Source organism: Sinocyclocheilus grahami, unplaced genomic scaffold (assembly GCF_001515645.1).
Source record: "Sinocyclocheilus grahami isolate Dianchi unplaced genomic scaffold, SAMN03320097.WGS_v1.1 scaffold8.1, whole genome shotgun sequence".
Classification (NCBI taxonomy): Eukaryota; Metazoa; Chordata; class Actinopteri; order Cypriniformes; family Cyprinidae; genus Sinocyclocheilus; species Sinocyclocheilus grahami.
This window is the reverse complement of record NW_015505187.1, coordinates 24,681-50,833: the sequence shown is the minus strand read 5'-3', so window position 1 is coordinate 50,833 and position 26,153 is coordinate 24,681. Positions and strand designations below refer to the sequence as shown.

The following is a 26,153-nucleotide window of genomic DNA, read 5'->3' as shown; positions in this document are numbered from 1 at the left end:
CTCCATTGTTCACACCTCTACCTAAAGAGGGAATTTGTCTCTTGAATTACCTTCATTTACTGAGGATTCGACACCATGAACAGTCATTAACAGTGAATCGCCGTTGTCTGGTCCCCTTGATTTGGAGTGGTGCTTTTTTAAACTGTATCGTCACCATTTAACTTTTTTAGTGGTCCCTGAACAAGTCCCTTGTAACAAGTACTTCGACAAACAAGATGCTGAGAGGTACATTTTACCCAGCCAGCAGTGTGTCTGCCATTAGTGGTTTGTTGTCTAGGCAGTGATGTGAGTCATACAAAAACTAAATACATGGATTCAGAGCGGAACACAATACCAAACTACTTGTACTTCTGAAATCCCTTGCAGTTAATTTTCTGCAGTTTTGCATGCATTTCAAATAGTTTTATAAGATTTTGGTGTAAATTTGAAATAAAATATTAAATGATGCACTGATATAGAAGTCTGATAGTTTGTGTAACTAAATGAACTAAAATCAGTTTCAAAACATTGTAATTTATATGTATGAAAATTTGATTAATTGTGACATTTCCTAAAGATTTACTGTTTTATTTTTAATTGAATTGAATTTATATCCAATATCCATCTATACTGCAATATAAAACACTGGGTCGTTTTCATTTTGTAATGATACAAGACTTCAAACATACCCGCTTTGTGAGACCTCACCAGCTTTAGCGGGTATGTTTGAAGTCTTGTATCATTACAAAATGAAAACGACCCAGTGTTTTATATTGCAGTATAGATGGATATTGGATATAAATTCAATTCAATTAAAAATAAAACAGTAAATCTTTAGGAAATGTCACAATTAATCAAATTTTCATACATATAAATTACAATGTTTTGAAACTGATTTTAGTTCATTTAGTTACACAAACTATCAGACTTCTATATCAGTGCATCATTTAATATTTTATTTCAAATAAAAGCTTCTAATACTTCAGCCTAGACGAGACTGGCAAAACCTGGGCGTCAAGTGGTACATTGTTACATTGTGGCCACATGACGTGTCTCCATTCATTGTTTCTTAATGACGCTGGCCAGCTCGTATTGTGATTGCAGGCAGAGACACAAGGCAGTAGTGGACCGCTATAAAGAGCACTGGTTCCTAGACCATCTGTCTGTGAGCACCAGCGTGGACATGGGGACAATGGCTATGCTAATGTCGCAGCACCTCCCTAGCTTCCCATTGCCTTTTTCCTTGAATAAGCCTAAATTGGGGAAAAACAGGTCAAATGCTAGTGCTATGTTGCTGAACCTTTCCTCTTCCGTTCCTATTTTCATTCTTTGTCCACCCTAGGGTATTTTAATCTCAATGCTTGGTAACACTTTAGTATAGGGACCAATTCTCACTATTAACTAGTTGCTTATTAGCATGCCTATTATTAACATATTGGCTGTACTTATAAATATTTAGTACTTATAAAGCACATATTCTGAATCTGCATGACCATATTCTACATCCCTAATCCAATACCTAAATTTAACAACTAGTTTACTAACTATTAATAAGCAGCAAATTAGGAGTTTGAGGCAAAAGTCGTAGTTAATGGTTTGTTAATATTGAGAATTGGACCTTAAAATAAAGTGTGACCCAATGCTTCATAATCTTCATATTCCTACTTTTTCAGTTTCTAATGTTAATCTACAACATTAGCCCTGCATTATTTTGAAACACAGGTAAAGTAGTTCAGAGTCATGCTTTTACTCTGCCCAGTACTTTTTAGATTGCTTATGAAGATCAGAGATGGTGGGAGGGGGTCTGTAAGCCTGTTAGCATAATCTGCTCAGAGACTCAGTACAACTGTAATCTGCCTTCCTCTTAATTTCAAGTAAAGCTCAGTGATGTGTAGTACTGTATTGCAAACATATTCACATTTTCACAACTTGTACCTGTAGTTTAATTGTACTGTGAATATGTAAAAACCTGAAATATATAAAACATGTTTCAAGTACTTTTAGTGGTGAAATTTACAAATTTTTTTTTAGATGCATTGACATTTTTTACTTTTTTATTTATTTATTTTTGTTTTAGTTTTTTAATTTTTTATTTTCTTTGTTATTTGGTCTTTTGTTTATTTAGTTTTGTTTTGTGTTTCGATTAGTTTGTTATTTGGTTTTGTTTTTGATCCGATTTTTTGTTTAGATTTTTATTTCCATTTTTTATTGCATTTTGTTTTGTGTTTTCAACTCTCTTTGCAACATTTTAAAGAGGTTTCTGTTCCAACAATGTCCCTGTACACAAAGAAAGGCCCATAAAAAATAATTTACTAAGTGTGGAGTAGAATAAAACCAAACCCATCACACAACATCAGTGCCTTACATTACTGATGATGTTGTGTCTGAATGGAAGCAAATCCCTGCATCCGTGTTCCAACATCTAGTAGAAAGCCTTCCTAGAAGATTGGAAGCTGTTATGGCAGCAAAAGGAGGGATTAATGCTATGATATTTTTGCTGACATTAAATGAAATGTTCAGCAACACACAAGAGCATCAGTGATGCACTAATGTTGGTTAATGGCCTGCTGTCAGTTCACCCCAGATGTGTTCAATAGGGTTTCAAGTCCAGGTTTGTGCAGGCCCGTTTTCCACACCAAATTTTAGTGCACAAATCTGTATTAAGAGTTTGAGTCCTGCTTTATATTAGTTGCCTCTGAACACTTGTATGTACACAGTAAGTGCAGAGTATCAAATTATTAATTTAAATGTTAGTATATGTTAAAGAAATTGGGTCCAAAGATTGTATGGTGTATCATTAAGATGCTTGTTCTCATAGAAGTGGCTGGAGTCCAAATGTTTTAATTTCAAGGTATACATTCAGCCATATAGTGCATATATGGGATGATTATGTCTGTCAAGAACTTTTAAATGCATCTGGGGGGCAGTTTGTCTGCTTTGGGTGAATATATGTCATACGTATCATTGCTCTAGATGAGAGTTGTTTAAAGCTCTCTGCACAGAAGCTGGTGGCATAGTGCCGAATGGGCAATATTTGTCATAACTTGCTGAGTTATGTCACGGGCGCAAAATCCACTTACATAACATCTAGGGATGCACCGATACCGGTACTGGTATCGGGTCCGATACTGAGCTCCTGTACTAATACTCGTTAAAATGCCCCAATACCAAACGCTGATACCACACAGCATGTGATAAGTGCCATATTCAGACAAAGAAATACCGACAACAGACAGCAGAATGGGGTTATTAGAGATTAAAGATGTCTACGAAGTATATGTATGCAATGAATATAAAATATTCAGTATTAATGCCTGTATAGCTGATTTGTGCCGGCTGATGAGCAAAGCACGCTGAGTGGATTGAGCGTTTGGCTGCGCAGATGTGCGAGCTTGTCGAGTGAATCTCACTTTCTCACAGACATCACTGGAAAGTTTGTAGTTCGGTCGGATATGTCAAAAAGATGTAAGTAAAACAATGCACAAGTTACTTAATGGTAGGGAGGGAGAGAGAGAGAGAGAGAGAGTGCGCACTTCTGTTGTGTGATCTTTATTGATGTTCGCTCACTTAGCATGCATCATTTGGATTAAAACTAAATCTTAAGTATAAGACCGTTTATAGGGGCATTCACTATAAACATCATTTATTTTCACCCTTAAGCATACACGACTTTCTGGCGAAAGTGAAACTAACAGCCTGTGTGAAATGCGCTAGGATGTACTGTACTTGTCCCTCTCATTCTGCACCAGTATAAATACGTGCACGCGTTGCACGTGTTTTGCTTGCTTGAGTGTTTCTTCATTATATGAGTGGCTTTGGAAAATAAATCGCTGCACATTTCAGATGAAAAAAAATGCGACTTCTATTTATGTGAAAGTAACAAAAACTTGTAAAATACATTTTAATCGGCATAATTAAGTGTGAAAATAACAGAAGGATATACAGTCAAACCAAAAATTATTCAGAGACCAGATATTTTTTTACTAGTGAGTGTAGGACACTATAGTTCATTTATGTAAAGTGAGGATAGCAAAATAAACTAAACTGTGATATATTATACCCAAAAATTCTTCATACAGTGGACTACCAGTAAAATTGATACAAATTTGGGATCAAAAATTATTCAGACCGAGTCTGGGAAAAAATTGATGTTCAGGTTTGCATGAACCTGGTTGACAGCATGCCCAGGAGACTATATGCTGTCATTAAGGCTAAGGGTCACCCGACAAAGTATTGATAGTTGTGTAAATATTGACAGCTGTATGAATAATTTTTGGTTTATTGTAATCCATTACATACCTTTCTATCAAAGTTATCTGACATTATCAAGCTGAATTTGTTCTGACACAGTTTAACTCTGAGTTCTTGTCCTATATTATTACCATTTTCTAAACTATAGCGAATAAACTGTGATAATGTGAGAAATGTTGAAGGTGTCTGAATAAATTTTGGCTTGACTATCTATTTGATAAATGAAGTTAACCAACTAACGTTATACATACTCTTTTGGTTTCTGTACCCAATATTTAAAAAATGTACAAATGCAATGAAAATATTGGTATCGGTACTCTGTATCGGCAAGTACCAAAAATAAAAGTATCGGTATCGGGCGAGTACTGGAAAAAGTGGTATCGGTGCATCCCTAATAACATCTTTACCACTCTGCCCTCATCCTAATATATTACAACTGAAGTAAGGCCATTCAGAAGCCTTCATCATATAAATGTATGTTTTTGTGTCTGTGGTCTGAATGGCATACAGCTTTCAAAGTAAAAGCTTTTTTTAATATATATAAATGTTTTACTTTAATAACAGTCAGAAAGTAGATGGATGCAGGTCTGGATATGTAATGTCTCAGATGCTTTGAGTTTCTCAACCACAAAGGTATCATTACAAACATTAGATGGGCCGATATGCATATCTAGGGTCTCAAACAGGTCAAAAAGGTTACACAATTGAATCTGCTCGGTCTTCACTATGTTTTTGTGTGTGAGACCGAATGAGACCATGAACTGGTCATGTTGACTCTGTTCATTGACTAAGTTCCAGCTCATCGGTGACCTGTGTCCTCAGATAAGATTGATCAAACACCATGTGACTGTTTGATTTCAGTGTGATTCATATGCTTCTTCAGCTCAGATTTGTATCTATACTGTTAAATATGAAGGTTAATTTGGTAGTTTATTTGTTTAACTTTTAACCAATAGTATTTCATGGTAATTATACAGTTTAAACTTGAATATTAGTTTTGTCATCCCATACACTCTGCATAAGTTTAGTATACAAGACTATAAGTATACAGCAGCATTGTTGTTTCTAAATCGTCTGCATGCACAGCTGAGATCGCATTATCTAGATCTGTTAGTCAGGTTTCACAAAAAAACCGCTGATAGGATTTTAGTCAGACTTTGAAATTGCACTTTTAAAGATTGTTGCATTCTCTGTGAACTTTGACCTGAATGTCTGCAACTGGCTGATAGGAGTCCACACATTATCTTGACAGCCTTGTGTCATGCCTGAAAAGTCTGCTTTTTGTGTTGTTTGTGTTCATATTTGAACGATTGAGGTTAACCATGTTCCTTACATTACAAGGCTCTTTTCTTAATAAAGCACTGGAACCGTCTCATTAAATATTTTTGAAGATGAAAGCCTTTTGCTACTTGTTCCATCCCTTCACTTGCTTTCGAAGTAACTCTTATCAAGCAAATTAAAGCAATTTGTCCCGTGAAATTTCAGTGCCGAACCATGTATGTGAATTGATTTCTTGCTTATGGTGCAGTAAGATAAAACAGTGAGGTTTTGACGGGCCGGGACTTGTTGTGGATTACAGCTTTAGTAGATGTGTTATGAGTCTGACACTGGAGCTGTGCTCACTGCCAAACTCTGCGAGGAGGAAAAGGACCCCAATGTCTTGTGCTCACAATGTGCCCGCTCAGCACTTGAAACACACACACACACACACACACACATGCATAGCTAGAGCTCAGTTACGTAACGCTGTTGAGGATGGACAAAGGCTCTGCAGGAGACATTGTGTGCCGTCCCTTGCTCTTTCTCGGTCTTCCATCAGCACTTTTAAAATGAATGGTGCTCAGAGCGAGGCCAGTGATTTTGGTCTTTGAAGCTCAATATCACAAATCCAATACTCTTTTCCACTGCTGCCAGGTGTTAATGCAGAAAAAGTTCTGCTTTTATGGACACTTGGGAAAAAATGCTGCAGTGCTACCTGATGATTTTGATTATAATATGTATATATACTGTATATACATTAGTATGAAACTTAATAATTAGTGTATTGGTACTCGAAGGTACTGTAAAGAATACAGTGGTACAAAAAACATGGTGTAGTCCATTTTCTGGGACTTGGAGGTAGCAGACTTGCATTTAACATTCAGCATCTTTGAAAATGTGTGATATGGGTTAATTAAGTGAGGAAGAGTATGGCAGGTGCTGGATTTAACAGATTTGCAGAGGTAGAAAGGATCTTAGGTGAGAAAGAGTGCTTGATTCACATTCAGTCAGCAGTGACGTTTGTTCGTAACACACCGGCTGAATCATCCTGCAAATACCGTTCATAACACTGCAGACACAGCAGTCGCTTCCTGTGTGGATGAATCTCAAGAACAACACGTCTGGCTCTCTAATAACTCAAATAAATGTTTAGTATATACATATATATTTAATATTCTGTACAACATTTTGAGTATATTTGATTCGTTTTTGTTTTGTTTTATTGTTTGTTCATTACCTGTATTCTCAGTGAAGATTCTCATTACTGTATTATACGCAATAATATATTTTTAAACATATAAATTACAGTAGTATGTCATTCTTAATGTATTCTCAGTTCTCTCCCTTTAAATAATTTTTCATTTTTATTTTATTTTATTACAAATGAAACTAAGATCATTTTGTGACTGTTATTTTATTTGAGCTAATTTTGGTTTTGTGTGTGTACTTTTTCCCAATTTCCCAAGTTTGTTTGTATTTTCTATTACAATTTCTATTAATTAAGTGAAATTGTTTTTCATTTTTGTTTGTTTTTGTTAACACTTTGTGTATTTGAAAAGTGAGGCTTAGTCTGAACCAAGAGTTTTTGTTTTGTTTTTTGTTTTTTTGTTTTGTTAAATTGCACACATCCAATTTTGATGATCCAAACTATTTGAGGCCAAACTGAAGATGTCTTTCCAGCCAGGCATAGAAGTCTGTATTTGAATGCGTGTATGTGTGTGGGTTGCACATGTAAATATTTCTTAACCAGCTCGTCGTGACCACCATTAAGATATTCTGCCTAGCGCTTGCTGGTCATGCACAACGTGATGTCTCCATCCCAACCGAGATTACGGCCTACTCGCCAAAGCAGAGGCTGTGAAACATGTCTCACTTCACCTCCATCACTGCTCAGCCTGCGAAATATCACACACGCTGTTTGTGTCTGCAAAGCCATTGCACTTTGGATTCAGTCACGCATCCATTTTGTTTGCTTCTCCATTTCTGTGTTTGGTTTGACATTTTTGCTTTTTGTTTGTCTGTTTGTGTGTTTGCCATCTCAGCTTTGTACCAATGGCTAGAGGCCGATCGTCAGGGCAGGGACCCAGAGGCCGTGGCAGCAGGTAAACGTCATCATTAACCTCCTCACCACTAAGCTTCCTTAAATTTCTCCATTTTTATTTCCCATCCTTCGTTCTGTTGTCCCCGATTACACCTGGTATTAAGATCCACTTTGAATGATCCAATCTCAAGAGGTCAGGCAAGAAAGATTGCCGTTTAAACCTGGTTTTAACATGCTTTCCAAATGTATCCCCTGTGTCTACTTGTATATAGACTTTGAGGGGAGGGTTTCTGATTTTGACTAAATGGGTTGCTTACTGCATCAGTGCATTACTGCTTAATGGATAAAGCACAAAAAATGAAAACTATCACCACAACCAAGCACTTCTCCCAAATATTAAACTAATCTCAAAATTAATATCCACATTTCATGCTGTACATTTTAATATTGTGATTTAGATTCACTTGCAGTTTTTAAAATGAGTATTTTATTTAATTATTTAAAGATTGGAATTTCCATTTTATAGATTATTTAATATTATTGTAATACTTATTGATTAAATGTATAGATGCATGATTTAGAGATGTAATTTTTAAAATGTATTTTATTTTAATATATTAGAATGTTGTTATAATTATTTATATTATTCATTCTTATTATATTACATTTATACAATGATAAATTGGTGCATAAATCATAGTTTTTCATTTTTATTCATTTAGAAGAAATATATTATAAAAATTTAATATTTTAATTTTAATTGTTAAAGCTTATAGAATTTTAATATTATTGAATGTTTAATATTATTTTCACATTTATCAGTCAAATGTGTAAATAAAATAAATGTAATATTCACAATTTTAATGTTGCTGCAGTTCTGTGCAAATAAATATAAGCACTTTTTTAGATTGAGTGGTTATTTTGTTTTGGACCTGCTTCTAACCATTTAAAAGCCCTCATTTTAATTGATCATTTAGCTATCCGGGTTGCATCAGAACAGATTCATATTTACCTTTATATAATATATACAAATGTAATGTAATGTGTTTTTGGCTACCACTTGACTTGATTGGACATATTTAAAACACATTAATGTCAATTGCAACCCATTTTGCTTCTGTAATTTGATGTATTTCCGAAATAAATGGGCTGTTCAGTTTGGAAAACTGTACAGGACTTCATTATATCCATCAATGATTGATTAAACATTTGCTACATATCAGAATGAACCAAGACTGAAAACCAAGTGTAAACGGGGTCATTGTTGTCATTTAGCTTTCGGTCCTCACTACTTCCTCCCTCTTTTCCTCTCGTTCTCTCTCGGTTTGGAAAATGCATCATAGTTAAATGTGGGTCATTTGCCTCAGCTTGTTATTTTAAATCAGTTCCTCTTCTCTTGCAACACTGCCTGTCTTTCTCCCTCCCTGTCTTGTTTTTCTGCTGTTCTCCTGCTGTTCCTGCTATCACCTCATGGGGTGTTTGCATCAGTCTCTCTCTTTCTCACGTGTATGCCTGCGACCTCAGACTCTCTCTGTTATAAAGGGCTTTAGTAGATTTCTCCTCCTCCCTGTCCCTTCCTGTTAGTTAATGCCCAGGGCTGTCACACAGTCTCTCCTGCCAAATCACCGCTAGTTCACCCCACAGCACAGACTTGCGCTGTAAATAATCTTCTTACATGACAAAACATGAGCTAGGTTGTTAATTAGACTCAATCCTGATTACCTTGCCTCATTCGGAGTGCCTGAGTGCTGTTTTCATCTCATCAAGATTGTACTTGTAACGTCTGTATCATCAGTTAGCTGTCTTGTTTATCATTTTATGCTAACTGCATGCTCTATCTTGTCTGCTTCACATTCATTTGATTTAAATCTGTGCATTTGAACTCTAATCAGACCCAGATCCTGCATGACACACTGTCTGCTCCTGTAATCTGCACTGTTGTGACGTTCATGGCGCTTTTCCAATCGGTGTTCCCGCTTGTGTTTTGCTGTCAAAGCTATGCTGTTTTCATCTAACACCATGGGCTGCATGTGTCGGCTTGTTTGAGGCACAGTAACATGCACTGAGCCAGAAAAGCAACCGTTTCTCATGAAACTGTTGCGTTCATGATGGAAGAAAGTGACACAGTGCCTCCCTGTTGTTTTTAGACCATCATTGTGTGCTATTTACCCTAAACAAATGTGGTTATTGATGCATTTTCATTTTTTTTATATATTTAATAATACAAATATAACTCTGGTGTAGTGGTAAACATGCACTCTACACACATCAAGCCTTGGTGCTCACATGAAAGATATAGGTTCAAAAATGTCAATAAAGTCTGAAAATCCCATTAATACTGTTTTGATAATCAATCAATATTTTGTATAATTTAGTTGAATATTCCACATTTTTACCCAATGTTATCATTAAAAAATGTGCAAATTGAAGTGAGCATATGATAATGATAACAACAACTCTTGAAAGCAATAACCAAAGTATAAAACTGAAATATAAATAATATTCAATATTAAAGCAAAACCGCTATTTTGCTCTAATTTTCTGCTTATAATTCACTAAAATAAATTTGATATCCTAAACATATTGTGCATATATTAAAAATATTTATTATATTATAATAGACTGTTCTCAATATGAGTTATTGTTTTTACTGAAATGTTTGTTTGTTAATTTATTTATGCTAAGCTCTGTCATGAAACTCTAGATGGCACATGCTGATGGGTCGTTAATGCAAACTGATGATATTCACGGCGTTAAACTACTTGGCTCAAGCTGATTGGTTCATGTCACATATGCAGCCAATGAGCTTTCTGCTTTACATTTAAATGGCTGGTTAGCATTTACTAGAGCATTTCGCAGCACGCTTTCAGAGTTCCTACCTTCCCCAGCTCCACCTGTATAGATCTGCTACGGGTTATTTTATATGCTATTTGTGCAGCAGCAGTATGTCTTAATGCTCGCAGCACCATATCAGCGTATGTATTGGCAATAGCAAGTTCCTGTACTTGCTTTGCAGAAGCAGCAGCAATAATCTGCAACTACTGCAGTAACCAACAGCAGCAGCAATTCAGCAGCGTAGTAGATTTATTCCACTGAGAACAAATACATTAACATTGTCATATCCATTACCATCCTAAAATCTTTTGCATACATTTTTTTTGTCATGATAAAAATGTATTCATCAACATATCATGAGTCAGTTATCACATTCTTGTTTTGGGGTATATGAGGGGGAAAATGAATGCTGCTGATCATGGTGAACAAACCAGATGTGGGTGTATGTATGTTGAGATTAGAGGGTGAGGAATCCTGCTCACACCAACACTATCCCTTCAGAGACAGGTGTCGTATCTAGGTCACATTTACATGGTAAATACAAGTGGATTACTCTGTCCAACGTACCTGAGAGAGTTGTAGTAAACATGTCACAGCAACGTTTGTTATTAAGCTATCAAAAGAAGGTGTGAAATGTGTCTTAGAGTATTGTGCAAGATTTGTTTAACTGTATGTTGAAATATACATTCAAGTAAACACCAGCACAACTAAGCAGATGTAACTTGTTTATGTGGATATCTCCATACAGTACCATCCTCTCAAAAGGCCTTGCAGTTTAGTGGCGAAACCATGAAACTTTTATCAGTTTAATACAGTGTAGCTAAGACACATGACAAACCTCTTCTTATTTACAACCATGTATAAAAATTCAGACACACTCGTACCATAGCTTTTGCATTCTAAAGCTTATGAATATTTTAAAAGATGTTTCCAATCCTCTACTCTCCTTAATACTTATTCCATTCCTTTCTGCAGGGGAAAACTTTGATCAGAGCCCCCTCAAAAGGACCTTCAAATCCAAAGTGCTTGCCCACTACCCAGAGAACATCGAGTGCAACCCATTTGACCAGGATGCTGTCAACATGGTAAGTGACTTCAGTACTTGACACTTTTACCTCTTTGGTTTACGCCTTTGATTTATTACCTCCAGCAGTGATTTGAATGTTTTTAATGTTTTATATCATTCTTTTGTTTTGTATCATTCAATTTGTTTTGTGCTCGTTTTCTACAATCCTTTTGTTTTTTTCCCTTTTGTTTTAGAGTTTTGTTTTGGTTGTGTTTTGTTTTATTCTTTTGTTTTGTATCATTCTATTGTTTTGTGTTTTGTTTGGAGTCTTATTTTGTTTATTTTATTATTCTTATTTTGTGTTTTTGTTTTGTTGTGATGTGTTTTTTTTTGTTTTAGAGTTTTGTTTTTGGTTGTTTTGTTTCATTCTTTTTGTTTTATATCATTCTATTGTTTTGTTTTAAGTTTTATTTTTGTTTATTCATTTATTTTATATTTTATTATTCTTGTTTTGTGTGTTTGTTTGTTTTGATTTGTGATGTTGTGCTTTTTTTTATGTTTTAAAACTGAAATATAAATAATATTCAATATTAAAGCAAAACCGCTATTTTGCTCTAATTTTCTGCTTATAATTCACTAAAATAAATTTGATATCCTAAACATATTGTGCATATATTAAAAATATTTATTATATTATAATAGACTGTTCTCAATATGAGTTATTGTTTTTACTGAAATGTTTGTTTGTTAATTTATTTATGCTAAGCTCTGTCATGAAACTCTAGATGGCACATGCTGATGGGTCGTTAATGCAAACTGATGATATTCACAGCGTTAAACTACTTGGCTCAAGCTGATTGGTTCATGTCACATATGCAGCCAATGAGCTTTCTGCTTTACATTTAAATGGCTGGTTAGCATTTACTAGAGCATTTCGCAGCACGCTTTCAGAGTTCCTACCTTCCCCAGCTCCACCTGTATAGATCTGCTACGGGTTATTTTATGTGCTATTTGTGCAGCAGCAGTATGTCTTAATGCTCGCAGCACCATATCAGCGTATGTATTGGCAATAGCAAGTTCCTGTACTTGCTTTGCAGAAGCAGCAGCAATAATCTGCAACTACTGCAGTAACCAACAGCAGCAGCAATTCAGCAGCGTAGTAGATTTATTCCACTGAGAACAAATACATTAACATTGTCATATCCATTACCATCCTAAAATCTTTTGCATACATTTTTTTTGTCATGATAAAAATGTATTCATCAACATATCATGAGTCAGTTATCACATTCTTGTTTTGGGGTATATGAGGGGGAAAATGAATGCTGCTGATCATGGTGAACAAACCAGATGTGGGTGTATGTATGTTGAGATTAGAGGGTGAGGAATCCTGCTCACACCAACACTATCCCTTCAGAGACAGGTGTCGTATCTAGGTCACATTTACATGGTAAATACAAGTGGATTACTCTGTCCAACGTACCTGAGAGAGTTGTAGTAAACATGTCACAGCAACGTTTGTTATTAAGCTATCAAAAGAAGGTGTGAAATGTGTCTTAGAGTATTGTGCAAGATTTGTTTAACTGTATGTTGAAATATACATTCAAGTAAACACCAGCACAACTAAGCAGATGTAACTTGTTTATGTGGATATCTCCATACAGTACCATCCTCTCAAAAGGCCTTGCAGTTTAGTGGCGAAACCATGAAACTTTTATCAGTTTAATACAGTGTAGCTAAGACACATGACAAACCTCTTCTTATTTACAACCATGTATAAAAATTCAGACACACTCGTACCATAGCTTTTGCATTCTAAAGCTTATGAATATTTTAAAAGATGTTTCCAATCCTCTACTCTCCTTAATACTTATTCCATTCCTTTCTGCAGGGGAAAACTTTGATCAGAGCCCCCTCAAAAGGACCTTCAAATCCAAAGTGCTTGCCCACTACCCAGAGAACATCGAGTGCAACCCATTTGACCAGGATGCTGTCAACATGGTAAGTGACTTCAGTACTTGACACTTTTACCTCTTTGGTTTACGCCTTTGATTTATTACCTCCAGCAGTGATTTGAATGTTTTTAATGTTTTATATCATTCTTTTGTTTTGTATCATTCAATTTGTTTTGTGCTCGTTTTCTACAATCCTTTTGTTTTTTTCCCTTTTGTTTTAGAGTTTTGTTTTGGTTGTGTTTTGTTTTATTCTTTTGTTTTGTATCATTCTATTGTTTTGTGTTTTGTTTGGAGTCTTATTTTGTTTATTTTATTATTCTTATTTTGTGTTTTTGTTTTGTTGTGATGTGGTTTTTTTTTGTTTTAGAGTTTTGTTTTTGGTTGTTTTGTTTCATTCTTTTTGTTTTATATCATTCTATTGTTTTGTTTTAAGTTTTATTTTTGTTTATTCATTTATTTTATATTTTATTATTCTTGTTTTGTGTGTTTGTTTGTTTTGATTTGTGATGTTGTGCTTTTTTTATGTTTTGTTTGAAGTATGTCTGGGACACGTGCCTTTCAGAGCATGCTGAGGCTTGATGACTTGGGTGAATTTTTATGACAAATTTATCATGTCCAACTCATCTAAACTTGTTTGTTTTCTGTTTCAAATAAATTCCCACACACAATCTAACTATTTCTCACATTAGTCATAAGAAAGATCTGTATCTGCATTGATTTGGAGTGTCATAACATGTACACACAGCCTCTCACTCACTCTGTGGTTGCATGCAGTGATCAGCCGAAGGGTTTGTGTTACCGCCCCAGAGTATGCAGAGGTAACGAAAACTTCTGACCTATCGTTCCTGTGCTGCAAGGTCGTTTTTTCCATCGGCAAACGTAAACGGAAGCTTGGCAGTAGTGACACCAGCATCAATTATTCAACCCAGGCTCTCTGCTTTCATCGGCATGGAAACAGCTCATTGTGCATGTTCTCGCTCTGTAAAAGGGACACCTGAAGTGTTCAGCGCTGCCAGTCATGGTGCCATCACATCATTTGAGAAAAAAACAAAAACGTAATAACGTTCCTGTGTGAGTCATTTTTCAAGGCCAGTCTCTTATCTGCAGAGGTTCACACATAAAACGATATATATACACACACACACACACACACATTAAAAGTGCTTGAAAGACAGCTTGCAATCACAGAACTCCATTTCAGTTCTCAGTCTTCCAAGGTCTGGATAAAATGTGTTGTTTGATGTTGCTGGAAATGTAAACCGTAGAAGCCCTGCATATATAAAAATGCACAATAAAGGCAACATTAAGAAAAAGCAACAAGTCATTTTCTCTCTCTTTCTCTTCAGCTCTGCATGCCCAAAGGTCTGTCATTCCGAACACAGCGTGACAGTCGTACCCCACAGTTCCACTCTTTCCTCATCACAAGAGAAGACGGATCCCGCACTTACGGTTTCGTTCACACCTTCTACGAGGAGGTGACCAGCCCTCAGATCTGCTCCGCCATGCAGACGCTACACCAGATGCACCAAGCAGAGCATAATGCATCTGCCCATAACTGCCCTTCGTCGTCATCCTCTTCCTCATCGTCTTCATCTTCCTCTAGTATGGACTCTTTAGCCAGCAGCCTGGATGAAGTTGAGTCTCCTTCCTCAACTTCCTCCTCACAAGGGGGTCGCAGGAGCTGTGGCTGCTCCGGCGAAGGCTACGATTCTGTTCGCGACACTCTGTACGTGTCCAAAGCTGTGTGTCTAATCACGCCCATGCCCTTCATGCACGCCTGTAAACGCTTCCTGTCCCAGGTGCACCGTGCTGTCATCTCCCATGAGCCACCCCCACTTCCTTTGGAAAGCTACATCTTCAACATCCTCTATGAAGTACCTTTGCCGCCGCCTGGACGCTCTTTGAAGTTCCATGGAGTGTATGAACCTATCCTGTGCCAGAGGCCTGGTGTCGGGGAGCTGCCGTTGGCTGATTTCCCACTGAGTGAGGCCTTCCAGTTGTTGGGAGTGGAAAATCTGGTGCAGATTTTTACTTGTGTCCTACTAGAGATGCAGATCCTTCTCTACTCACAAGGTAAGGAACCTACAGTTTTTAGCTTAGGAAATATGTTTTTTGTTTTGTTTGGTCGTCTTTGTTTGCACCTGACTAGTCCAGATTTATCCACTTGTGCTTGCTTTAGTATGGTTTTGTTTTGTATTTTTTGTTTTCGTTTGTTTTGTTAATACTTGTTTGGTCTCTCTTTTTGTTTGCTTTCATTTGGTTTTGCCTGTTTCTTGTGATTTTGTGTGTTCCGCTGGTTTCATTTGGTTTAGTTCGGTTTCGCTTGGCTAAGTTGTTTGGTCTTGCTTTGTTTGCTTTCGTTCTGTGTAGTTTCGACTGGCTTTGTTCATATTACTTTGGTTTTGAATGTTTTATTTTGCTTTCATTTTCTTTTGTTTCGTTCGGTTTAGTTTGGCTTTGTTTGCTATCGTTTTTGTTTGGTTGTGCCTGGTTTCTTTTGCTTTAATTTGTTTTGTTCATATTCATTTGCTTTCGCATGGGTTTGTTTGCTTTTGTTTGGTGCATATTGCTTTTGTTTTATTTTTGTTTTCTTTATTTCATTGTATTCTTTTTTTTACTATTATTACATGATCAAATAAATACAAAATATAGACTTATTTATGTGTTTATTACAGTAATGCAGTTTCCAAACTATATATTGACTTTCTGTCTATTTCTAATGATTAATTGTCTTAATGCTATGATAATTATGTGGTTTAATTAATTCCATTTCAAATGTATTAACCAATTTGCAAGCTCTACTTTTATATCAAGCTTACATGCTGTTTGTGTTTGACTCAAGTATTCGCTGTATGCAGATCAGTTAATCTCTTATTTAAGCATTTCAATTAGAGTTCTGATTTTGGAAAGTGCATCTTTGCAGGGCCTTTGATGTGGAGACTGAGTGAATGTGGAGGAGCCTAATGAATATTACATTACCCTGCTGCAGCACATATGCTTTTCAGCAAACACAAGCTGATACACATGCTAATTAATTCCTCTGACTGTTCTCCATATAAACAAATGATGAGATTTTTATGAGAAACATCTATTAATAATAACATTGCCCTGTTTTAGTAAGTCCACCATAGAGTATTATGCGATAAGTTGCTTTTCATCTAACTTAACTTGGGTCAAAATTGAACCATCATCAAGTGCCAAAGGCAAGTAGAAAAAATGACTTATTGACTGATGATTCAATAAACAGATTTGCCAGCCAGTTTTAGGAATCTCAACATAATTCATGGTTACGATCTTCACTGTTATGCATATATACTATAGTAGGGAAACTTTTATTAACTTTTATATTGACAAAAAACAATATACTAGGGCTGTAAAGTGATCAAAAAATAATTTATTAGTTACACAGTGTGGTGATTAATTGATCTGCTTAATCACACATCAAATTATTTGTCTGAGAAATTTTTGAGAAAGCTTCAAATAGACATTACAATAAGAAAAGACATTATGATATAACACTTTTTTTTAAAAATCTGATTTCTTTATCATTTATTTCTTTTAATTTATTATTATTATTATTATTATTTAATTTATTTATTTTTCTATAATGCAGAATACAGTTTCATGGCTGGTAAGACATATTTTAAGGCCGGCAATTTTTTTTTAAATAATTCACTTGCTGGTGGCAAAAAGTGAATTTCAATTACATATTTGAATTGTATAATGATTTCTTATAATAATTTTTTGTCATTTGAAGTTATTTTGACTTTTCTTTTGTCTGTGTACATCTAGATTACCAGAGGCTCATGGTGGTTGCAGAAGGAATCACAACGTTGCTGTTCCCGTTCCAGTGGCAGCATGTGTATGTGCCCATCCTTCCTGCTTCACTTCTGCACTTCCTGGACGCCCCTGTGCCGTATCTCATGGGCCTGCAGTCCAAAGAGGGCACGGACCGCTCCAAACTAGAGCTGCCTCAAGAGGTAACCTGCACATTCACACACTTTTTCTCACCACAGCCACTTAGAAATTCCTGGGATGTGGACGCCTCCATCAAGTGGGCTGTTTTTTTAAGAGGCTTTATAACTTTGAGCCGGATTGGCTGGTGACGATGGATGATCTGCGTATTAGAATGCCCTCAATGCCTTTAGAAAGCACCAGAGGCCTTTGCTGAAAATAGCCTGACCAGTATGAGGCTCTTCTTTTACAGTCCTTGTTTCCCTCTTATTTCTTACAGTGCTTCCATGTTTGATGTGTTACATTAGCTTCAGAGCCTTCGTTTCTTTGTGTCGTGCTGTATCAGAATTCTTAGCAGAGGGTAATTATTCATGGTTTGTCCATCTGGATGCTGCAAGGCTTCCCCACATCCTCATCCCTAAATCCCATTTTCCGTAACTCAGCATCCAGATTCTCTGCTATGCTTTCTCTTTGAAGTCACTCTGACCCAGAAAAAAAAGACTAATGGCATCGAGAGCGAGACCGAAGGGGAACAAGAGAGGAGATGGCTCATTTTGGGAAAGCAACATGGGTTTACATTTTACTGCATCACTTTTGTGTTTCTGTTTGCTGTTTGCTTATGTAAGGTAATGTTTAAAAGTTTGGGGTCGGTAGGATTCTGAAATATTTTTGAAAAAATTATTATGTTCACCAAGGCTGTATTTATTTGATCAAGTTGATTTGTTACATTTAAAAACACAAATATTGGTAATTACTGTATGAAGACAATTTTAAATAATAGTTTTCTATTTTAATATATTTTAAAATGTGATCTATTCCTGTGATGGCAAAGCTGTATTTTCAGCATCATTACTCCAGTCTTCGGTGTCACATGATCCTTCAGAAATCATTTTAATATGTTGATTTGCTGCTCAAGAAACATTTGTTGTTATCAATATTGAAAACCGTTGTACTGCTTAATATACTGTGATATTTTCAGGATTCACTGACTTTTTTTCACTGACCTTGTTACAGGGCATTTTGGGATTGCCATTTCTGTAATCAAGTTGATTTGTTACATTTAAAAACACAAATATTGGTAATTACTGTATGAAGACAATTTTAAATAATAGTTTTCTATTTTAAAATGTGATCTATTCCTGTGATGGCAAAGCTGTATTTTCAGCATCATTACTCCAGTCTTCGGTGTCACATGATCCTTCAGAAATCATTTTAATATGTTGATTTGCTGCTCAAGAAACATTTGTTGTTATCAATATTGAAAACCGTTGTACTGCTTAATATACTGTGATATTTTCAGGATTCACTGACTTTTTTTCACTGACCTTGTTACAGGGCATTTTGGGATTGCCATTTCTGTAGTCATCTCTTGAGGCTGGATTCTGCTAAAATGCTGCTCTCCTCACAACCGTTTCCTTGTCCTTGCTTTAAAACCACTTGAGGTTTTCTGATAAGTCCTTGTGAAACAGCATTCCGAGTATGGCTAACAGTGACATTTAGTTAAATTATTATGCTTCAGCTCCTGTACATTGTTTTTACCCATTTTAGAACAGTATTAGTATGCAATGAGTGTTAAATGCAGTACAACACAAACCTACATCTATGCACACACTCATGTTTATGTAGCAGTGTAAAAGGAGACATTAAAAAAGTACATATAAAGAAATCTGACACACATTTCAAGTTATGTGCACTCATATGAAACGAAGACAGTCATAAAGATGAACCTAAAGTAACTAGCATTTTTTTAATAGGAAAAAAGATGTAGTGTTTTTATTTAGCTAGGTCAAACACATACATACTGGCCCGAATGCTGGTTTCTGACAGGCTGTCAGCATTGTGGCCTGACAGAACGGATAGTTCTGCTTGACTGATTTATTTTTACAGCAACAAGGTCACTCTCACTCACACACTCACTCACTTGAGGGCATTTTGACTGCATGAGCTGCATTGCATGTGACTGAACAGCAATGTGTCACACAGTGAGATTTCTAATGATCCATTGGATTGATTTAACCTAATTCCAGATGTTGGCTTTGGTTATTAGGTCAGTACAGCTGATGATTTCTATTGCAACTTGGGTCAGTGTGTGTGTTTGAATAATGTAATTTCCCAGCATGCATTTGTGTTTTGGACATTTCTTTGTTTGGCACATCACATCGAAGTTGGCTTATAATGTAATCTTCATGGTAATAGTGATTATTTTGCCAGGCTATTATTTTGGAATACTTTTTTTTTTTTTTACCGAGATCCACTAATTTTTTGGTCTTAAATTACTTTATATTATATTATATTATATTATATTATATTATATTATATTTGTATATATATAATATTAATTTATGACCCCAAAAAATTAATTATAAATAGTCAAACCAAAATTTCAGACGCCTTCAACATTTCTCACATTATCACAGTTTATTTGCTATAGTTTAGATAATGGTAATAAAATACAACAAGAACTCAGAGTTCATTCATCTTGATAATGTCAGATAACTTTGATAGAAAGGTATGTAATGGATTCAGTTGAATTAGCTGTCAGCTGTTAAATTTAAGTACACAATTAGATCATACCAATTTAGGTCAACCAATTAACAAGCAATGCTTAATTTTGTTCAGTTTTTGATGTAAAAATGTCACTTTAGCTATTAAAGAAAAAACACTTAAGCAAAACATGGTCAGGTCAAAGTGTCTGAATAGTTTTTGGTCCCAAATTTTTAAATCAATTTTACTGGTAGTCCACAACTTTTGGGTATAATAAGTCACAGTTTACTTTATTTTGCTATCACTTGCATAAATGAACTGCACCCACTAGTAAAAAAAAAAATCTGATGTCTGAATAATTTTTGGTTTGACTGTATATATAAAGTAAAATACATTTTAAAATGTTTTACTTCAAAGCATTTAAAAACACTTGTTTGTCATTGACCCATTTATACACACACACACACACAAACAAATTTCCTTTGTCACAGCATTATTGTTTATTGTTGCATTATACTACAGGTTGAAGTGTAATTACAGAAACATCAGCCTGGTGACATTTAATAACAAATAATACAAGTGTTGTACAGCAAAACTTGAACTCCTGCAATTGCAGACTTAGATGTGTGGCTTGAAACGTAAATGTTAATTTGCACGGCTCCTTTCTCTCCTCAGGCGAACCTGTGTTTTGTTGACATCGACAGTCACTGCATTGAGCTGCCTGAAGACTTCCCTCAGTTCCCCAACAAGACCGAATTCATCCAGGAACTCAGTGAGGTATTGCTCAGTTTTGGTCTGTCTCCTGAGGGGGGCAACGCCTCCCCTGAACCAGCTGTCAGCTCGCAGACCTCCATGCTGGAGAAGGAGCTGAAGAGCACATCCCTGAGTGAGTTGGTGGATGACAGAAAGAATGGCAACCTCGGTGGAGAGGCACTGGACGTGCTGGAACTTCTTCAGGGCAACCCGACTCTGGAGCGTCTGCAGGCTCTGGCCAAAAGGACTGGGGTGAAAGTGGCCCGTCTGGAGGCATTGGCAGCGGGGCAGAAAGCTGTAGGGGAGGAGGGCGTGGGAGGAAGGTCTCCTGCCGAGGAAGAGGAGCTGAGGAATGCTAAACTGAACGTGCAGCTGAGGGAGGTGTTCGCTGCACGCTTTGCGACAATGTTTGCGGACTACGAGTCGTTTGTGATTCAGAATTCACCAGATTTGGAGTCCTGGCTGACCAATAGAGAGCAAATGCACAACTTTGACAAGGTGACTTACATTCTACACACTTATTAGCAAAACTAATTAGACACGCTCTTAATATTTTTGTTGTAGTTTAGTTAGGCACTTTTGTATTGGTCTTGTAGCAAAGTTTTCATCAAAAGTTTCAGATGGTACATCCATATAAGTTCTTTCATTTGATTTCTCTTTAGGCCTCATTCCTTTCCGACCAGCCGGAACCGTACTTGCCCTTCCTGTCCCATTTCATCGAAACACAAATGTTTGCCACCTTCATTGACAACAAGATCATGTCTCAGTGGGAGGAGAAAGAACCCCTCCTTCGAGTGTTTGACGGACGCATTGAGAAGGCCCGTCTCTACAATGTTCGCGCACCCAGCTTGCGCTCATCTGTTTACCAGAAATGCACCTATCTCAAAGAGTCGGGTAAGAAACATTGAGATTGACTTCTCATAATATATTAAAGTAAAATGTATTTGATGTTTTATCATAGTTTAATGTGCAAAGTCAATTGTTTAAGTCGTTTGACGTTTCTACTATTACAATTTTCAAAACATTGCTCGACATGTTGATCTCTGACTCAACCAGTGATTCTTTGTCCAAACAATATCAGACAGGGGGAGAAAAAAAGTGAAAAAAATTAAAACTTATATATAAACTTAAAATAAACAAATACTTACATAAATTAATATCTTGGCACAGAAATTGCACTCTTCATCTTTAACGTAATTTGTGTTCAAATGAGCATATTTTTCCAAAGAAAAGTTTTGTATGGTATGGAATATGGATGACTTTTCATGATCTCATCAAATCCCATAGGATAAAATCATACAACCAACCATACACTTTTTGTTATTCCCCCTAGAATTTCTTATTTTACTTGAATATATACTTCCATTCAGAAGTTTGAGTTTGGAAGATTTATTTTTTCTTTTGAAAGAAGTCTCTTATACTCACCAAGGCTGCATTTATTTGATAACAAATTTAAAAACAGTTGCATTGTGAAATATTAATACAAATAGAAAAAAACAATATTTTAAAATGTAGTTTATTTCTATGATGCTGTTACTTTTCTGTGTGACAGGCTTCATCCCTCCAAAATCATTCTAATATGTTGATTTGGGGTTCAATAATATAATTATTAATTATCAATAGAAATATTACTTATTATAAACAGAAAAAAGAACAGCATTTTTGGGAAACGGAAGTCTTTTGTAAGATAATAAATATCCTTTCTGTCACTTTTGGTCCATTTAATGCATCCTTGCTAAAACCAAAAATTTATTAATTTCTTTAAAAAATAAAATCCCCAAACTGGTTGTGTATGTATGTCACATCACACAAGAAAAAAAGAGTGCAGTCCTATTTCATCTTGCTTCAATTTTGAGGTCTTTGAAATGATTTTACTGTTGGGTGGTTTATACTGTGTTGGGTGTTCTTTGTCTCTATAAACAGATTCGGAAATCATTGTGTTTTCCTGCATTGAAAATGTCTTCTCATTTTATGCCTTACTGATTTTTGTGCAATCACATCCTCAGCAGAGCACCTTTCATCATTCTTTTTCTGAACCGATGGTGAATCCCCAGTCATTGCTCTGTCACTACAAATTGTGTATTTCAATTTTAATGAAGCCTGTAGAAAAAGCCTGCCTAGATGATTATAGAGAGTGACAGTTCAAGAGGGCGGCTGAGGGGCCGAGGAGACGGGGGAGAAAGAGAGACGGCAGAAGTGGTTGAAAAATGAGGAGTGGAGCACAGAATGAAAGAACTGAAGAGTGTGTCCTCAAATGAATGGAGTGCTTTTGAAAGGCTGCCAAATGCTGAAAAGAAAAGAACGGGCGCCTGGTGCTCTATTGTGCCATCTTGGGAAGCCTGTGTGTGTATGTGCGCTGAATATTGTTGCGTGCGCGTCTGCTCGCTAAGCCCTCAGTACCATTGTTAGGTCAATAACCTCTTGTCACACTGAAGGTCACTATTGGAAGATGGATGCTGCTGTTCTGGCTTAAAAAATGTGCTTCTGAAATGGCAAACTGCCCACAGATGCCCTATAAAAGATGCCCAACATTTTCAAAAACAAAATGCACTATGGAAGTTATAACGCTGATTGTTATATTAGTTGCACGATTAAAAATGCTAGGCAGTAAATGAGTATGTTAGTATGAAAATGAGGTTTGAATTTATTCAAATTTCTGGAAAAAAATCAATGAAACATTCTCATTCTAATGCACTGTACGACTTCTGTAGCAACTATTTTTCCTGTCGGGCTAATCAACAACAGCAGCAACAACAATAGCTGTTTAATAATAATAAATAATAAAATAATAATAATTATTGTTAGACAGTAATACAGTTATTATTAATTCATTGTTATTTTTTATTTTTTTTATTTTTCTTAAAGTTACTGCTCATAGTTCTTTATTGAAGTTTATGTGTAAAATTCAAATTATTTATAAAAACTATGCAATATACAATAACAGTTATACTCGGTTTATTATTTATAATTCTAATTGTTTATTTGGGGTTCTTTAAGACACTGGTCATGTTTCATTATTGAAGCTGAAGTGTAAAATTGTTGTTATATTAATTTATAAAAAAAAATTCAATGAACACAACAACAATAAATAATATTTTCTTATTCTTAATACAATAATACTTATTGTTTATGCTTTTATTATTATATAAGTACATTATAATAATATTATAATATTTATCAGTTATTTATTATACTTGGTTTATTATTCTTTAAAAAAAAATTTTTTTTTAAAAATATATTTGGCATTTTTGAATTTATATTATTTTGAAAAAACAAGTCACTCACTCAGATTGCTCAGAAATACTTTTATTTTAGTGTTGTGGAAGTCTAGCCTCAAGCTTACAGCTTATTATTAGTGAATATTCTGAAGTAATTTGTAGCTTCAACACTTTTCAAGAGCTGTGTTTCTCCTCTCCAGCCCAGGCCATAGAGCAGCGGCTGAGAAAGATCGACCACACAGCCATCCATCCTCACCTGCTGGATATGAAGATTGGTCAAGGAAAATACCAGCACGGCTTCTTCCCCAAACTACAGGCTGATGTGCTTGCCTCAGGGCCCACCAACAACAAGTGAGTCCTCTTCATGGCACACAACACCGTTATGAGAGATTAACTATTCAATGTGGGGCATGTAACACTTCAGAGTCCATATTAGTTATAAAGCTCTGTTTTAAACTACAACAGATGCTGCAATCCTTCTGTTTTTAGTCACACTTCAATATTCAATAACCAAAAGAAAAATTATTATTTATTTAGCTGTCTTTTCATTTACTTTGTGACAAAAAACACTAAAGCAAACTCAATTTCAATGTGTGTGTGGGATAATCTAATAATGGAAACCCTCTTTGATCAGGTGGTCTAACCGCACATGCTCGACTCAGCGCAGAGTGGACCGTCACAGACAGCAGAACGACCATCTTGTGCTGGACAACGACCTCAAAGAGGTAAGACTGCAGCTTTCTTCCTCTTCAGCCTCTCTCCTCCTTTCTCTTTTTCTTCTTTCTCATCTTGTTCTGTGTGCAGCCTTTGATTAGCACAGACTTTTTATGTAATTCCTTCCATCTTGAGTCTTTTTACTTACTCCATCTCTTCTATACTGCTGCCTTCCAAGGGTCTTATTTGTCAGATGGTAGATACAGCTGATTGTTGGCAGAATCACAAAGTAAATAAAGAGTGGTTTATCCAAAAATGATAATTCTGTCTTTTGCTCAGCCTCATGTTGTTCCAAACCTGTAAGACTTACTTTCTTCCATGGAACACAAAATAAGTTATTTTGAAAACTGCAACTGTCGCTCTTTTCCATTGTTATTGTTAACTAAAATTAATACGATTAAAAACGGTTTTCAGTAATTGAATAAAACATAAATATTAGATGAGAAAATTAAGCTTAAAGAAGTAAACTCATTAATTTTTTTAGTTAGTTGCCAAAAGCCGCTAATATTAGTAAAGCTGAAATTTAATATAAAGATAAATCAAAAATATTGTTTTTATTTATAAATTAATGACATTGACAAAAGCACATAACAGAAATTCTAAAAATAAAAATTTAATTAAATATGAAAATGAAATATAATTAAAAAAAATAATTAGGATACATCAATAATTCTAAAATAGAAAACAAACAAAAATAACCCATATACTGTGTAAGTTGTCATTTACTGATAAATAGCAGACAACCATTACAACCGAATCTCTGAATTAATAATCCAGACCAGTTTTGTAAATCAAATTGGCTGATTGATTTTCAAAAGAATGATTTGTACAGGAATTAAATGTTGCTGTGTCATAAACACGTCAAGGACCAGTATGACTCGTGTCAAGAATTTTACATTATTTTTCAGTGAGCTGTTACTTATAGTTATTATAATGAACAGTAATTCTCCATAAATCGCAGATTCTTGATGTCTGAATCACATAAATGGTCTTCAGGGCTGAAAGTGATTTACATGAAATTTGATTTGTAAATGGCTCCTGATGAATCATGCTTAATGCAAAGGCCTCTTGGGCGTTTAGTGAATTTGCCTGTTCTCATTTCTTCATTTGTCAGCATTTTCTTTTACTTCTGAGCTTGCGTTTTCTTTTTCAAGTGTCTTCTTGCTTGTCTTTTCTTGCATTCATGTGCATGCTGCTTTTTTCTTTCCTTTTCTATTGTTTCTTCATCGTTTCTGTGTGCGTTTGTATGCTGTGTGGGCCATACCACCTCACGGCAGGTGGAGGGGTGTTTGCTCCTGCAGAACTCTATGGCTTTCTGGGAGTGGGATAAGGCACCACCCCCACCTATTAAACCGCCTAAAAAGTCCTTCTCGGCCTGCTGTCTGGTATGTGGAGGCCTGCCATTATATGACCGACTTAAAACATTCCTAACATGCCCTTAATAAACTCCTCCCAGATGTTAGAATTCCTCAAAGCCCCTTCCCTCAGACACACAGTGACCTTTGAACTCTGCTGCACACAATCCAGCCCCTGGATATTCCCACACGCCGGAGTTTGAGTAGTGAGCGCTTACCGACCCAGTCACTCAGCAATCATAAACCCCACAACAAAGAATAAAATCCTCTGCTTTATAGTCAACCCCCTCTTGTAGCCCAATTGATCTTGTTTTTCTGTAAAGAAAGCAAGGTATATTAAACTTTTTT

General features: G+C 35.8%; 1 protein-coding gene across 1 annotated transcript in view; it reads left to right on the top strand.

The window, feature by feature from the left end:
• LOC107590886 (DENN domain-containing protein 5B-like) overlaps positions 1-26,153 on the top strand; it is a 43,049-nt gene that overhangs the window by 6,380 nt on the left and 10,516 nt on the right. The window contains exons 2-10 of the mRNA XM_016279833.1: positions 7,533-7,592; positions 11,342-11,451; positions 14,674-15,400; positions 17,120-17,307; positions 20,441-21,016; positions 21,181-21,412; positions 23,937-24,087; positions 24,371-24,461; positions 25,728-25,835. Of these exons, the coding sequence (XP_016135319.1) occupies positions 7,533-7,592; positions 11,342-11,451; positions 14,674-15,400; positions 17,120-17,307; positions 20,441-21,016; positions 21,181-21,412; positions 23,937-24,087; positions 24,371-24,461; positions 25,728-25,835 (2,243 nt within the window). The remainder of the gene's footprint in view (positions 1-7,532; positions 7,593-11,341; positions 11,452-14,673; positions 15,401-17,119; positions 17,308-20,440; positions 21,017-21,180; positions 21,413-23,936; positions 24,088-24,370; positions 24,462-25,727; positions 25,836-26,153) is intronic.